We start from the raw sequence: 17,560 nt of genomic DNA on the forward strand, positions 1-17,560 counted from the left end.
GTTAGAAATTGCTCATTTTTTAGAGGAAGACATCAAAAAGTAAATAAAAACCTCAACTCAAGCTTAGAATTCTTTGAACATCGCTGATGGATATAGAAACTTCTAAGAGAATCCCACAGACTACATTAAAAAGATGAAGCACATACAGCTGAATTGAGATGTTGCTATTCATCATCTTCTTCAGGGTAAAATCATGGTGACACTCAATAAATCTCAGTGGAGGTCTTGGAGGGCCCCAAATTGTGTCTACCTGCGTCATTCCACACATTCAGCCCTCCATTAAATCTTTTTTTCACAATTGATCAGGCAGGCACACTATAATTACTGGCTCCAGTGGAATTACTGTCCTTTCAAGGCGGAGGGATACACTAATTTGAAGCCCTCTTTTTCCAGTCAGGTCTGATCCGGACTGATAATGGGGAGTTTTTCATTGAGCCCCTCGAGAAGGGCCAGCAGGATGTGGAAGTGAAGGGGCGTGTCCACGTGGTCTACCGCAGATCAGCCATCAAGCGGGAAACTGGCCAGCGCAGAGAGGACCTCCACAATGAAGGTAGGCAGAGAGAGGGAGTGTGACGTCAGTGGAAACAAAACACCCTGTGCATGTGTGTGTGTGTGTGTGTGTGTGTTTTGACCATGTGTGAGTACGTGGGTGTTCACGTGTGAGTAAGTGCACTGGAGCTTAATAATAATAACAAGGACTGCATGATTGTACCATAACAGAATAAAATAGAAAAAAGCATCATTGTCCACTGGGGTGAACAATTGTCTTCAAGTCATTAACATGTAAAACAGACACAAAATAATATAATACATGGAAAAATAGAGATTAATTATGAAGCAAAGACAAGTAATATAATTTAATACAGACAGTGGTTGCTGCTAAACTATATGGGTCAGGTCAGACATACTTACCATCACAGCTAACCATTTAACAAATGCTGATGTTGCTTTGATCAATGCAAATGGTTTTTTTTTTCTTGCTGCCATTGATTTCCATTAATTTCTGTATGAAATGAAAACCTACTAGTACACCTTTAAAACCTGCTTGACTTGTGTAATGCACGAGAGTTAACATCAAGTCTGTTATAGTTGTGAGGTAATTGAGAGCTGAAGTCAGGACATCACATCTAGGAGTAGCCTCTGTTCTGCTGTCTTCTATCACTAAATACAATCTCTCATTCAGAATTTCTTTCATCCATCTTTCTAAGAAAATGTTATCGATATGGTTGCAACTCAATCATTTTCATTATTGATTTGTCTGCCATTTTGTCTATAAAATATCAGAATATAGGGTAAATGCTTGTTATAGCATTTACCCTATCTGAATTCACAGAGGAGTGCATGCTCGACAGAGTCAGTGGTTGCGTCATCAGTTTATGTATAGACTTACTTACTTTTAAATAAAACACATAAAAAATAGAACAGACTTTTGATGGAATGCATTTTTGGGTGCAGCACTACACAGATTCAAAGATAGGTTTACATTCATAATTTACACATGAAGAGAAGTGTTTGTCTCCTCTGAAATGTAAATTCAACACCAAGTACCCTATAACACATATTTTTGGTGTTGTTTGATACATTTGGGCAGCTGTAGTCTATATTTATATTTGAATGTATGTATATTAACATTACAAAAATTACTATTTTGCTTATATAAGCTACTGCAATAAATTCATTTTTGGGGTAGGTCTGCTTTATATTTTTGCCTCCCAGTCAATAGCATTTCTCCAGAGAGTCAGCTTGAACTCTGTCTGAGCTCATCAAACTGTCTTGGCTAGTATTAGAAGTAACCTGAGCTGGTAAAGTGAGGAATGCTGGGCTCCTGTGGTAGCACAGGGGAGAGGGGAGGAAAGAGGGTGACCATTCCTTGGCAATTAAACAACCCAACACCATTATGAATTCCTTTTCTATTCATTCCTTGCTACAACAATAGCTTGAGCATCTGGTGGAAGACTTACTATAGTCACTAATCCACTCCGTTTGCCATTGTGTATAGCGCCACAGTTCCCGAGAAACTATTATAATTCAGTCATTTCAATTTTCCAAGCTTCTGGATTGTTATTGTTTTTTGTTTTTTTTAGGTTTTTACCATTTTTATCACTACCATACATATATTATTTTGTATTTACAGGTTATATACCTCATTAAAGTGATGCAACTGTCTGATGTTAGATATTCATCCAAGTGGTGAGACATCTAAATATTGTTGGCCTTATTAACCTTTACTATTATGGTTTTTATGCCTACGCAAAATGCTGTGAGGCATCAACTTTCTTTAGCAAGATGTGTTCACAAAGACTTACTGTCCTGTATTTGTTATGAAAATACAGGACAGTTATGAAAGCTTTTCTGTGGTGTTACCGTCACATCCCTCTGGGAGAGCTACAGTAGCATCCCAATTAAAACAATCTTCCCTAGCATCTGTTCAGCCTGATCACTGAAACTGAAATTATGTTTTGTGCTCCACCACTCTCATTCACTGTCTCCATGCATGACTAATCCTTATTATGTAAGAATGTGATATTTATTAATAACAGTTTTTTCTGTTTTCCTGTTCATTAAAATGGTCTAATTTTTGCAGTGAATTACTCTTATGACAATCGATGCAAATGAGCTGTCATCTGTGATGCATTTATCTCTATATCTGTTCTGCTTTATATTTATATTTATGATAAATTACGTTTTAGGAAATTTGCCTAGAGCCAGCTGTTTGAATAACTTCCGTAGTACACTGCATTTGTCTTTAATGTATTATAATGTGCTTCTGAAAATACCTTATCCAATGGATTTTACAGTATATGTGAGATAATGTGTCATGTCTCCATTTGTATCTGGTGGGCTTTAATAACAACTGTATCAAATGTGAAATTATGTGGCGTGGTTTGCACTTGATTGCAATAATTCGTAGCTTTGAGCAACATACCAAGCTTTTGAGATACATGATTGTTCGAACAAGGCAATTTCTGCCAGATGTGTCCAACAAATTCTACTTTATTGCCTCTATTCTCTGTATCAGTTTGTTTATTCGTTTGTGTTTGTTTAGTTGGCAGAACATCCCACATTTGTAATAAATTTCAATTAAATTTGGTGAGGCATGTTTGCTATTTTCTAATGAACTAGTGCTGAAAATAATAAGTGCACGTATCTCATAAATGTTTTTTACTATACGTTTTTTTCATCCAGATCCAGATGCAGATTAAGAATGACTAAACATTTTGTGATTTGGTTCAGATATGGCAATTTGCACAATTTATACCTCATATTGGTGTCAAAACAAACACAGTTTTTGATAGAAGATATATTATACATGAACATCACACACAAAAAGCTGCTTAAGTGCTTTATGACATGGATGAATGGTCTTTGGAATTGGTGTGACTCAGCTGGGACTCACTGTCTGAATACATATACACATATTATGAATGTTGAATTGCTGAATATGGGGCAGAAAGGAAATAGACTTCTGACTCTGACAGCCAATGATTTATGAGTCTTAGGGGAGTATTTTGTGATCGAGTGACTTAGAATATATAGAGTCCACAGCCCCGTCAATAATCCCAAAGGATTCCTCCAGCTCATCCTGAGACTCAAAAACAGAACTTTAAATTTATGTTGGCTTTGACACAGCCGTGTATCACTTCACAGATGCTGAAATAAGAAAAGAAATATCATACATGTAAATGATTCCCACCGTCTGTTCATTGACTTGTTTATGTGCTGGTCGTATATTGCAGTGGCAGACTTTGGGATCGCAGACCTCCCAGCAGCTCTGGACCTTGTTGAACATAAACTGTCTGAGTCTGAGCGTAAGCGGAGGCACGCGAAGAAAGACGACTACAACATTGAGGTGCTCCTCGCTGTGGACGATTCAGTGGTGCGCTTCCATGGCAAGGAGCATGTGCAGAATTACGTTCTTACACTTATGAACATAGTAAGTTACATTCTGATTCTTTATATAATTCTCATCAAATGCTCTCCTCTTCTTTCTTTTGTGACAGGGTCATTGAGTTCTTTCTATGTAAAATCCCAACATAAGATATTAGATCTATATTTTTTCCTCCTTGTCCTCTCTGACATCAGACATTGCCACACTTGTTTCCAGACCCCCACTTTCTCTAGCTGTTTATGGATTACCGAAGAGGTAAAAAAAAAAAAGAAACTCTCAGCTCATTCATTATGGGCTCCACCAGCTCCTACCACCATAATCTACTTACTGGACCCAAATCCCCCAAGTCAGATTTTCACAGGGTGCTGGTTTCACTCTGTAACAGTTACCATTTGGACCCTGCATGGTGGTCTGATTAGCTGCACTAGACCAATTAGAAAGTTGACTGGGAGCTGTGCGGGGCAGTCATGGAAACCAGCGCCAGAAGTCCTCTTGCACTGCCCAGTTCTGCTTACAAGGAACGATGTGTTTATTTAATTAGGATATTATATTCACATTCCATCCCCTAATGTGTTCAGCAGGGAGAAATGTCTGATTTTTGATGACCTTGGCTGATTATACTGTGAAGAGGCTGTTGGAGTGTGCTCCATAATTGTCAGTTCTTGGTGGATAGTCCTCCTTGATATGCACTTTCTTTTATTTCAGATCAATTACAGAAAAAAATTAATCAGAGGGAGTCCTTAGAAATATAATTGCATGAACTATAGAGTTAAAGCAAGCAAAGTTTTAACAAGTGATATATTTCCCTTCATGCTGACTCAAATTTGACAGGAAATTATACAACCTGTAGAGAGAAAGAAGCAGTTTAAACAAACGAGGGTCAAAACTCCTTAGTTCCACTTGTAAGCCACAGGCTTGCTGTGTCTGAAAGAGCTCTGCCCACTCAAATCCCTCTGAATCCCTGCTCCGTGGCTGCAGAATGTGTAGTACCACCTGGAGAAACTCTCCCTGAGGGATTGATTACTGAACATCCTGTCTGCGCGAAGCCAAGGTGACTGCTGAGGTGCCTGCCGCACAATGGTCGTGTTGTTTGAGCACGAACCAGGTTTTGTCCACGTCGATGTGATGCAGTACACAAGCCAGGGACACCTAGCGCCTGCAGCCCACAGCTGCTACTCTCATTTTCAGCCACAAAGGTCTGATTCCAGCCCTCTGTGTGCTCCTCCTGGCTTTGTCATTATCCCAGTATACATGGGGTTGGCCCATCCCTCAGAAGGACACACCAAAAAGTTTTGAATGCACTAACCTGAGTACTGTCAGGAATATGTAACTTCAGTGTTCACAAAAGTCATCATAGAACTTTTAGGATGCTATTTTTTGATGTTGTCTTAATTTTTCAACAGCCTCTCTGTTTCAGGTCTAAAATAAACACACGTATATAGGTCAGTATACACCAGTCTAGGAATTTGAGTTCGTAACAAATCTGGGAGAATTTGGGGTCAGTCAAGTGTTCTTTACAGCATTTATTGACCTGAATAGGCTTCTGTGAATGGAATATTTGCTTAAATGCCTTGGGTGTAGCCCTGTGTCCCAGAGCAAATTTGGACTTAAGCCAAGATAGCCTTTCGTCAGTGACAGAGCTTTTGTTCTACATGGTCATAATTTTAACCCAGAGAAAGCAAACTGACACACACTGTTGGGGTTTCAGTAAAGGAGTAGCACTCTGTTATTCTGTCTGGCATATCTGAATCCCCGGACATTTCTGTCTTTATGAGCCTGCATGAGGATGGATTACTGACAGAGCCTGAAAGAGGCCACACGATGCATCTTGGTTTGTTGGTTGGACATCAGTGTTTACATAAATGAAAAAAATAACAACAATAAAACTGAATTTAGATGCTGGATGTTTAGCTGTAACAAGTGTAGTTAAATAAAGAAAATGAAAACCAGAGATTTCTTGATATGAAACTTCAATTAAAAAAAGAAGAAGAAAGCCGAGCTGCTTGAGTGAAAACAAGTTATTTGTTTGTTTATGCATCAGTTTCGCCGTATACATGGACTGTCATCCCTGTAATTGTGTGGAAATTTATACTCTCTTGTTTTTATTATGAAGCACAGCAAAACTTGAAAGGAGTTTCTTTGCATATGCTTTCATCATCAATAAAAAGAGATTAAACCATATGGACAGAAATAACATCACAGCTGTTTGGCGCCTCTGCTGTAGAATTAATGAATACATTGGACTTCACCTCAGGGCTCTTGTGGATTCCACAGCGAGTGCGGTGACACCAATTAATCAATGACTTTTGTCAGATCAGTGTTGCATGTTATTGACAGGCTGGGAAGTGATCAACAGGCATCTACTAAAAGCAGTTCATGTTGAACTTTTCATCAGCACTGTAAGGCTTCCTTGTTCATTTGTGTGTCTTTTTGAAACATAAAACGTGTAATATGAGTCAATAAGTTGCTTTTATTTCCACAGTATGTTATAGAGTGGTTCTTACAAAGTGCTTTGTGTATACTGTACATATAGAAAAATTAAATATAAAATCAACATAACACTGTTGGAAATATGCGTTGTGTAAATGTCAGACTATATTTTTGAGAAATGTGGCATTGACTGTTGATATTGCTCTGAGGGGAGACTGGTCATAGTGTTATAGCTACTTCAATAAAAGCATGATGCCCCTTCGTTTCTAACCTGGAGCAAAAACATTTAGTAGGTTCTGCTCATCAGATCCTAATAGGGAGAATTTGAGGCAGTTAAGGACACAAAGATTATCACGATGATGGAGACTAAATGAGAATCAAGCCTGTTTTAAGTGGTGGATTCAGCTGCACAACTTGCAGACCTGCAGTTGCTGAACGAGGTAAATACAGTGTTGTTGTTGAATAGGTGGAGAAAAAGTTATAGGTGATATGCTCAACTATGGTTCTGAACTTCACTTGTCTGATTTTGACAACATTCCTGAATTGTAGAACCTAGAATTTTGACAGACTCTTAAAGGAACAGTGAGAAAGGAATCAGCTATCGTGGCTCAAAGAAATCATTTAGTGTGTTTGTACCCAAACCAATAATCTATCATGTATTAGTTAGTGATCTTTAAAGATGCTGGTAGCCAGGTTATTTTTAGCTTTTGGACAAAGCCAGGGTATCTCCTTCTCCCTGATTCCAGCGTCATTTCAACTCAAATTAATCATGTCCTTTGATGTGCTGGTTGTTTAGGCTCATGGATCAAGAACAGCTTGCTGTCCAAGAGGTACGACGGGATCGTTTACCAGAATGTTTGTCAGTATCTTTTTACAAGTTTGTCAAAGATATTGTTCCCTTCAGCTTTGTCAACAGTTGCTTGACAACTGCCTATTTTTTCATTTCGGAGCTAGGGCGATGTTGGTTTCTTAAGTAGATACTTGCACGAAACAAAGAGAGAGAGGGACACAAAAAGGATTTGGAAAGTAAAAAATTAAGATTAGAGGGAGAGACTGATGCATGAGACACAAGCATGAAAAGCTCAATCATATAGAGAAACAGGGCTTTTAAATCTATTCAACAAAATACTTTTAAATAACCTAACAACTTTTAGAGGGGAATGATTTGCTAGTTTGTTGAAAGTATCTCCAACAAACTACCTCTACCTAAAATAATGTGTAGCACCCCCTAATTTTAAAAATGGTGAAAATAAATCAAGGCAAAAAAACATGAACATTTATAGCTATAACTATCACCATCACAATTAACCTCCAGGTGATCCATATTTAAACACTCTGTTTCTTGGCAACAGCAGTAATTAGAGTGTGTGCTATAACGTAAAATCCTAAATAAATTATAAAGACATCAGAGCAGATTGACCTGCAATAAAAGAAATCTTTTGCCAAGAGCCTGAAGCGCAGGAAAGTTGTCAGTTCAGTCAAGGTGCTGAAAGTGTGGTGAAAGTGTGTTTGAGGTAAATGTATTATGTATTCAAATGAAGATGATTTAGCATACTTACAAATGTTAATAGGTCTCATTTCATAGGTCTATTTAGCTTAATTTCCACAATGCCTTACTCTGTTTTCATAAACAGAACACCAAAAGAAAAAATAAGTAAGACCTAGGTTAGAAGATCTGAGTGGCCTAAAGGTAGAGTAAATAAAGATGCAAAAGTTCAGAAATGTATGAAGGGTCAAGACCATGATATCTAGAAATCTGCTCCACACTTTACAGGCAGTAAATGAAGCAATGATCTCTGGTTAATAGCATTGATTCAATGTTTGCAATGTTGTGGAGTTGGAAAAAACAGGTTTGTATAAGCTTGTTTAATAAAGGGTCAAAGTTTTGAAAGATAGGACGAGAGCCAATTGAGAGCAGAGATACCTACCCACTTATTTGAACATTCAACCAAGATAAAGTGATCAATAGTATTAAAAGCAGCAGTTAAAACAAGCAGGACCAGGATTTCTCACTCATTGTCAGCCACTCGTCACTGTTAGTAGTGCTATTTCTGTATGCTGGTGGCAAAAGCAGTATTGGTATTCATTGAAAGTATTGTGTCCTTCATTGAAATCAAGGACCTGCTGGGAAATGCTTTTTTTTTCAAAGATTTTAGAGATGAATGGTAGTTTTGAAATAGGTTTAATGTTATTTGGTTGAGTTGGATCAAGGGCAGGTTTATTTTAAAATAGGTTTGGATGCTCGCCATCTTAAAACCATCAGGAAAACAGCCAGAGGAGAGAGAGAGATTAATAATGGAGAGTAGGCTAGGGCGCAGGGTAGAAGGGACCTCTTTAAGTAATTTAGTTGTATCTTCAATTGTTTTATTAAAAAAAGTATGAATGATTCTCAATGGAGAATTTCATTTCCATCCCAGCTTTGGAGATGTTTTAACTGAGTCGTATAACATTGTCTATGGGGAAATTAACATGGCATCTATTTTCAGGATCAGGAGCCCCTCAAATAATCCCACTTTAGAAATCAGAAAATATATAGTTATACTTTTCTATGAATTTGGTGAACTGATCCTTTAATAATAGTTTTAACTTTCTAGGAAGTTGCAGGAGTAGCTGAGCTGATTTCATAAGAGTGTTCATTCTCAACAAAAAGTGATGGAAACAGAATGACATATTGCATCTTCAGGTAATGACGATGATGATAAATTATGCACAGATGTTGCACAAGCTTTGAACATATGTCAAGTTAAATATATGAGTCAGCCACAGGCACGTGCCTTAAAATGCCAGTTGTAAAACATATGTTTCCTCTCAGAAACAAGTTCAGAAGTCACACAGAGAAATGTGAGGGTGCTTTGTGAGACTAAATTACTGCATGTTTACCAGTTGAGAGTTGCCAGTTTGTTTGGCGTGTTGTTAATTACAATCCATAACCAACATGCCCCAACTAAATGACTTACTGATTTATGGAAAAAGAAGTATTTTCCTCTGAACTTTTAGTTATCAACCACAAAGTGAAGCAGTTCATTGGATTTATAGGGTCCCAGAGGAGTGCTGACATTTATACAGCGACCATTTTCATGAAAATAAAACACGCTCAAGTGGAAATTTCAATGGGATTTGAATGGGATCCTAGCTTGGCCCTCGGTTAAGCATCTACATACCACAGCATTATTATAAAGCCAAACAGCAGTTGACACATTTCTGGGTCAGGCTTATTTCCCATTGCATAACTACACTGGTTTTATTGGATGATTGCCAATGTATTAACACAATATTTCATCACAATTCCAAGGTTGTTGTAAGAGATGAAAAAAAAAACAACAAACAAACAACTCCCCCCTGGTCAGACGGAGCTACTGCTGGGAACTCAGAAATAAAAATCTGTGGAGGCAGCAACACACAAACATGATTAGGTGTTTTTGTACTGAGTACCAGTTTAGTTTCAAATAAATGTTAACTTGCTTCAGCTGGTTCTAGATAGAGCAAATTGATTGCAAGTGAAAACTGAGTTCATTGACTTGATTCTGTGTTACTGATAAAAAACTCCCAGCAGCACAAATTACTTCAAACAACATCCATCTTATCTCAAAGCTGCATGCAAGTAAAAATACAGTTTCCTGCAACAGCCTAGGGGCTCTTACAGTACTTTTTCTTCTTTTTCTTCTTCTGGTATTGTGAACATGCAGCTCAACAGGTTTTCTGATGCCAATTGAAGCCTCTGATTTGTTGTTGTTGTTGTTGTCAGCTGTTATTAGCATCCCTGGTCCTTTTTCAGTACCTACTCACTAATTAACACCCTTCGTTTTGTTACTCATACTGTATCCATTGGAAACAAGAAACAAGAAATGAACCCATTGAATTGTTTGTTATCTATTGTCTACACTAACTTTTTGTTCTTGCCACACACTGACGTCTGACAGTATCTGCTTAGTGTTTGTATTCATTTATCTACCTCAAGGACAGCCATTTGAATGATAGGTGTTATTGAATGGTCCTTTACTATGCTACCCATATTGTACATGATCTACAGGCTATGTATCATACGACATTCTCAATCACCATCATCACATACGCACTGTGTTATTTTTATCCATCGGAGCACTGACAGTTTTCATTTCCTTCCTGCTTTCAGGTTGATGAAATCTACCATGATGAATCTTTGGGAACCAACATCAACATTGTCCTTGTCCGCATGATAATGGTCGGGTATCGACAGGTAAGCTATGTCATATATTGTAGTTATTTGATATATGTGGATTTCACACAGCTTTCAAGGCTGAGATATTTGGTGCAGGACGGGTTTGAAACCTGATCAATTTTCATATACATATATATATATATATATATACATGAATCTCTGTTGGTAGTCCTGTTGAATGATAATATAGCCTACAGATATTGCACAGTATATTTAAAACATTTAATAAAAAGCTGAAAAGTGCATAATACATGATTTCAGTGATTAATGATAACACTGCTGAGCACAGTCATTATCAAATGTTGTTTATGTAACAGATACATTTTATGTTTTCCAGTGCAATCAAAAAATGAAAAAAGCTCCTGTATACTGTCTTGCTCTCTGCTGTTTGTTTTATTAGTTTGCAACGTTTCCGTCTATCTGACCTCTATCAGGCATATCATGGCAGCATCAAAACACTTTCATATACACAAGAGTTGCCTCATGTATACAAGTGCACAACATACTGAAATACTCTCATTTGGCCTATTATGGTTGAAATATTCAGAAGTAAATATTCAGCTACTTGCAATAACCAATGTTACAAAAACTAAAAGAACTAAAAAATGTTTGCCCATGCCTCTGGATGCTTTCATTTTTCCTGGCCCCACACACATAAACAGGGTTGTTGTTAATCACCAAACGATTTTATCCTCTGCTTTCCTCTAACTTTGTTTTTCAGACATGGAAGACAAAACAAAATAATACATTCCACTTAATGTTTGTTTCCACCTGGAAATAATCGCTGCAGTTGTAATTCAATTTTGACAATCCATGGCAGTTTGATAAAAAACACACATGGACAGTTTTTGTGTGAACTGACCAAATGTGGCCCCTCTGAAGACACAATGAACTTAGGGGACCCAAGATCCGTCCTCTATGTCTTGTAGGAATCTAATTCGAGCTGAAATTTGAACTTTATTTACCTTGATATGGTGCTACATATTAGCAGCATCATGACTTATGTCAGGTACCTACGCCTTCAGAGACAGAGTTTTTTTAAAAACAGGTTTGCAGTTTTTTAAATCTGTCCTAAAACAATAATCAGTTGCCCAAATTAACATGTTTTTTCTGGCTGTAATCATTATTCCTGGTCATATTAGCCGTTAGAAGATCCCTTCATAATCTACATTCAGTCTAAGTGACGGGGGAAAAATTCCACAGTCCTCCTTCTGTGTAAAATTGTATTTAAAGCTGAGTGTGGGACTTTTGTCTCCCCCTTCTGACAGTGAGAGCAATTACAAAAACACTTTCAACATGTTCTTACATTATAGGGTCCACTGTAGCCTACTCCGCTGGTTGTAAAACAAGGAATAAATCATTATGTCACACAACCCTCGGAAAAGCACTAATTTCACTATTATAATTTGATCCACTTGGTCCGATAACATTTGGAAAGTCTAGAAGAGCTGCACGATTAAATTATCTTATCCCCATTCAAGTTAGCAGAGAGCTAAACAGAATTTAGCTGGCTCAGCCAGCAGAAGTCATCTGGCATTCAACTGGCCAGCACGGGAATGTCAAACCTGACACCAAATCAAGTCAATATCATTCTTTCTGTTTTACAGTCTTTTCACTGCAAAATTACCTAATTTTGTTACAATCTTTACACTGCAGCTCAAATGGGAAAAAATTGTCTGTCGAGACACAAAGAGGGAGAGGAAGAGACTAAAAAGATTGTAATTGTAGAGGATATCCACTTTTTTTGACTTTGAAATAGTTTTCTATACAGGAGGAATAGATGCTTAGGTGAACTTATAAATTAAGTCTCACTTATGGATTCACTGCTCATATGCGTCACAGTCGGTATAACATGAATGTCATATCTATTTTTGGCTCTGCAGATGTTCCCTCTTTGTGACTTTTCCAGGGAAATTAACCTAAACATTATCTCCTCTTGGGATTTTGAAAGTGAGCGTATATGCACACCTAATGTGAAGGTGTAATAGAGAGTCTTTTTCTTTTGCTTTAATACAAGAGCAGTGCCCTTTAGAAGAAAGTGATAAGGTGAGCAATTACATTTCGGTTCACAGTTTGAGTGATAAAAATGTTTTCCTGGTCCTTTCATCTTTGCAGTCTATAAGCCTGATCGAGCGTGGCAACCCATCCCGCAGCCTGGAGCAGGTATGTCGGTGGGCCAACACGCAGCAGCGTCGTGACCCTGACCACGCTGAATACCATGACCACGCCATCTTCCTCACAAGGCAAGATTTTGGTCCCGCAGGTATGCAAGGTACTGTATTTTTCTCGATCGAGGCCTGTGCAGACTGAGTGCTGATATCTGCTTCCATTCACAAGGGGTTGGCTTCAAGTCTTGCCCAGGTAAGGTCGATGGAAACTTGAAAGTGGAGGCTTCAGCTGCCAGTGGCGACCTCACAGGAAAATAATTAGCAAGCAGCTTTCCGAAACCTTGCTGACTTGACATTGATGCCACCCTGGAAATGAAAAATTGAGATTGATATTATGGAAGAAAGTTTTTGGCATGTAGAGAAAAAACTAAAATGTTTGATTTTTTGTCACTTATGTAAGTCAACTGTAGTTTTTAAAACAAAACTTTTGTTAACAGAACTTAACTTGAATCTTGCTCATAAATAATCAGTAGATGGTTTTCAATCCTAATAATACATGTATGTAATGATCAAGAGTTTCATACATGTTGTGTCAGTTTAGCATTTGTCTCATGGTGTTCTTCTTTTCAGCACTTCAACAGTGAGATGATCTTTCACAACATTGAAGTGAGCAATCTAACTGCCAGAGAAACTGGGTCCAGAAAGAACAAAAATTCTCTGTGCTCAAGTTCAATATCTTGCATTGACCTGTGTATATTTTTACCTTTAAAGCACACGTGTCATGTTTAGAGGACGACCTGAGGCTACCTGGTTTGCTTGTCACACCTCCAGATGTTGCCATAGCTCCGGTTGTGTTGTGTTCATAACAAGCCCAGTTCCTATGGCGCCCTGCACTCTGTTGGGCTGGACCTGGTGCTGAGTCTTGGGGTCACAAGCAGACATCGCACTCTCTTGTTAAGGTTTAGCTGTGAGATGGTAGATTCTATATCCAAATATAGATATTGGGTTGTGAGGTAAATACAGGAAAATCCATTCAGTTTATGGTGAGAAGCAAATGGAGATGAAACAACTGTATGAACCTCACATGATGTTGTTAACTGATAGTGAGTTCGTCACACTTACAAAAGCACATCCTGTGAATGATTTCAAGTGTTTTTGATTTGCTCTCCATGTTTACTGGCTTATTTCCCGTGCACTATGTTCAGTGTTTGAGTATATCAACCTGATGATAGAGTCCACCTCTCTCCTCACTCATGACATCAGCAGTACAGAGCCCAAATTTTGACCCCAGCTGCTGCTGCTGCACCATTTTGCTTCAATGTGCAAAGTTTCTGGTGTTTCTTCATGGGAATGTAATCTGCATTCTCTTGAATCCCTTTTATCTGCCTTTCAGATAAAGGGTCATGCTCCCCAACTTCTTTCATGCCTCACTATTTCACCCGCAGCACTAAATCCATTCATTTTGTTGTCATTTATGAAAAAAATCATCAACCATCTGGATCAGAAACTGGCCTTCCTTGATAAAGCATCATCATGATATCATCATCATACTGTAGCAAAAAAACCACACTCTGCTATGAAATAACTTGCTGCAGATGTTTCTCTTTTTCAACACCTCTAAAATAACCTGATATACATGCTTCAAAGAGTCTTAATCATCGGCTGTCTGCCTGCTGCATTTTCTGCTTTTTTACCTGCATGCCAAAAAGGTCTTCTCAAGGTCAGAAAGCATGAGAATTATCTGAAAGCCACCAAAAGAAGGCCAGAACGAGCGTGCTTCTGAACCAAACCAAACGCGCCAAGCTGAATCGCTGCACACCTCTTGATCGAGTTATGTTTAATGTTTGTGCTTTGCTTAAAAGTGTTTTGTCCTGGTGAACTGTGTGAAATGTTGTTCTGCCGGGCGGGTCTCTGCTAGGGAAATAATGACAGGCTTCAAAGCTTGCTGTTTACCTCGGGACTTTCTTTAAGAGAGGAGATATTTGGTACATTAGTTGCCACACAGGAGCTTCAGTCTCCGTCACAGCCCTCCACTTGCTAAAAGTCTGTCTGCTGTTCATTACAATAAAAGCTTCACCAATTTAGACAGCTTCAGCATTTGAATTTGGAATATCATAGACCAGAGATGTACTCATTTAATATATTTAAGAGGTAGGACTCATTAGAAGCATTTTTCTTACTTTTTGTTTATCTTGAGGGGTTTGGTTTTGTTATTTTGAGCATTACTGGCTAAATGCAACCTTTTGTTTTACATCAAAAGCAATACATACATAGATAATTCATGTGACTTTATCAGTGAAAGAGAGTGACGAGCAGTCTTCAAAGCCTGTTGATTTTCAAATGATCTAATCTGAACTAGAGAGTCTGACAGCCAGGTGCATGCCGAAAAAAGATTGAGACCTTCACAATGACTGCAATTACATCATATATATAGCTAAGTTCAGTAATGTCACATCAAGAGATAATTTTCCACCCTCATCATCAGCACTGCATGAGAATGTCACAACCTTTATCTTGGTACTTGATTATTAGGGCTGTGTGGTCTTTTCTGTTGCCCAGGTTACGCTCCAGTGACTGGGATGTGCCACCCACTGAGAAGCTGCACTCTGAATCATGAGGACGGCTTCTCCTCCGCCTTTGTGGTTGCTCATGAAACCGGCCATGTGTGAGTAATGGCATGATGATGAAAGGACCAGCAGAGTCTCACAGGATTGTGCTGCATCCAATTAAGCTGATAGTCTTGCATGGTAACTGTGGTCTGTAATCAAAGGCAGAGCCCTTTAACGGGACTCTGTTGTCTTAGCAAATAAAGCATCTAGTTGCTTCAGCATGTGCATACAGGTATTCAGTCAGGCAAGATAAGCTTATTCATCTGTTTTGTTCAAAAACAACTGACTGATGCACGCAAGTAAATGTACCAATACAAACCACATGCATTAGTATATATATATGTATTGTATATGCATATATTATAAACAGTACGCTCCCCAAACCTTTACTGGAAAACCCTCCCTACAATTTCACACTATGTTTATGTTTACATGGATTATTCAGAATAAATTAAAAAGACAAAATATTCAGTCACAACAAGATACCAAAATATAAAAAATAAAATTTAGTAAACAGACATGGGTTAGTTGTAACATGTAGCCAAACGGCCAAATAAAAAGCATAAGTATTGGTTGGGGTTGGGTATCAAACCTCTATACATTTTGAGTATTGACTGAACTGAATTTTGCATCCAATGTATGGTCATAGTCTTGCTTGTTCCTTCAACAGATATTTCCTGATTACTTTTTTTAGACAGTATTTCATTTAGACATTTATTCCTTGTAAGACTGTTTGTATTAACGCAACTTTAAATACTGTACATCAGTGTTTAAAGTTGCGTTGCTCAATACATAATTGAGAAATAATGCATTTTTGATTATTATTTAAGGTTAGTATAGCACCAGGCTGCATCCACTCTGACTCATTAGGAGCTTCTGCCTGTTCTCATAACCCAAAGTCATCACATATAACTACTGCTCCATCTTACACACACCTTTTCTGTTCTAATGGGTCTCTGAAGTAGTGTCTGTGAACTCTGCCCCCTGCTGTGGCACGAACATCGCAAACTGGCCAAAAAGACCTGATTGATTGTCGCATCTTACAAAAGAACCGAAGAACAGGTCACCAACCTATTCATCCACTAACAGTGGAAAGAAGGCAGGCTTCATGCTATGCCTGTCAGTGCTCATCGCCTTTGTCAAAAAGCATGAGTAATTCAACAGTCAAAATCATCACATTCACCAAAGTGGGAAACGTCAACACTTTAATGGTGTTTGTACACCAGGTAGATATGAGTGCTTTTAAATTGTTTCCAGTGGCGAGTGACTCGTCAGTGTCTGCAAAAGGGACGTGAACCTTATTAGATTGTATCAGATCAAAATTCAATCAGCAACTTAATCATATTCTTTATTTATATAGGTGCAAAAAAAGTCATCCCAAGGCACTTTTCAAATAAAGCAGGTCTAGACGGTACTCTTTGATTTAATTCAAAGAGACTCAATATTCCCACATGAGCAAGCAGTTGGCGACAGCGGCAAGGAAAAACTCCCCTTTAATGGGAAGAAACCTCAGGCAGAACCGGGCTCTAGGTAGGCGGCCATCTGCTTTGACCGGAGACAGAGTGAGTGAGAGGGAGAAAGAGTAAGAAAGGAAAAATAAAGAGGCGGAGAGGGAGAGAGGAGAGAGAGTGACACAGTGACAGTCAATCAACATTTATTTGCATTTGTATTATGAGAGGCATATGCTAAACTATGCTTGTAACAAGCATTGGTGAGTAGAGTATTCTTGCAATCATAAGCGGAACTTTATGATTTACATTATATTAAAAAAAAAACAGGGTGATAATCAAATTGAAGTGATCCATTCTTTTTTAAACCCTTCCTTTAAAAACTGGTAAAAACAAGGCATATAAGAGTCCTTGTAGTAGAGTGTAATACAATTGAATTATCCACCTGTCATGACTCTTCTCATGTGATGTACTCTGCCTGAATCAAAGTAGAAAACACAAGTATGTATTATGCTGTGCAACTTATATTTTACACATCACTCCATAATAGATTAAATGTTTTGAATCAAAGGCAATGCTATAATCAATATAAACCTTTGTTGATATCTAATTAATTTAATGCACATAATAAAGCCTTATTCTTATTCTCCAGTCAGTTAAATATGTGAATGTTAAGTATTTTTCCAAGTCTGAAGACCATTATGTAAAATTGATCCTAGAGATAATTTGAGAAAAATGCAAGATGTTTTAGTGCATTGTTTTATAATTAAGTAAGTATTTGCTGACAGTTTTTTAGATTTAAACTGCTTTCCCAGATTTTAGCTGCCTCCGTCAGCCTATTAGTGCTGCCAGATGTGAAAGGCAGATAATTAACCTCT

At 38.0% G+C, this 17,560-nt stretch overlaps 1 protein-coding gene across 1 annotated transcript in view; it reads left to right on the forward strand.

Moving 5' to 3' along the window:
- LOC128381508 (A disintegrin and metalloproteinase with thrombospondin motifs 14) overlaps positions 1-17,560 on the forward strand; it is a 50,895-nt gene that overhangs the window by 16,337 nt on the left and 16,998 nt on the right. Inside the window, exons 3-7 of the mRNA XM_053341531.1 lie at positions 394-550; positions 3,738-3,934; positions 10,452-10,535; positions 12,633-12,789; positions 15,185-15,290. Coding sequence (XP_053197506.1) covers positions 394-550; positions 3,738-3,934; positions 10,452-10,535; positions 12,633-12,789; positions 15,185-15,290 — 701 coding nt within the window. The remainder of the gene's footprint in view (positions 1-393; positions 551-3,737; positions 3,935-10,451; positions 10,536-12,632; positions 12,790-15,184; positions 15,291-17,560) is intronic.

Source organism: Scomber japonicus, chromosome 20 (assembly GCF_027409825.1).
Source record: "Scomber japonicus isolate fScoJap1 chromosome 20, fScoJap1.pri, whole genome shotgun sequence".
NCBI classification, from domain to species: domain Eukaryota; kingdom Metazoa; phylum Chordata; class Actinopteri; order Scombriformes; family Scombridae; genus Scomber; species Scomber japonicus.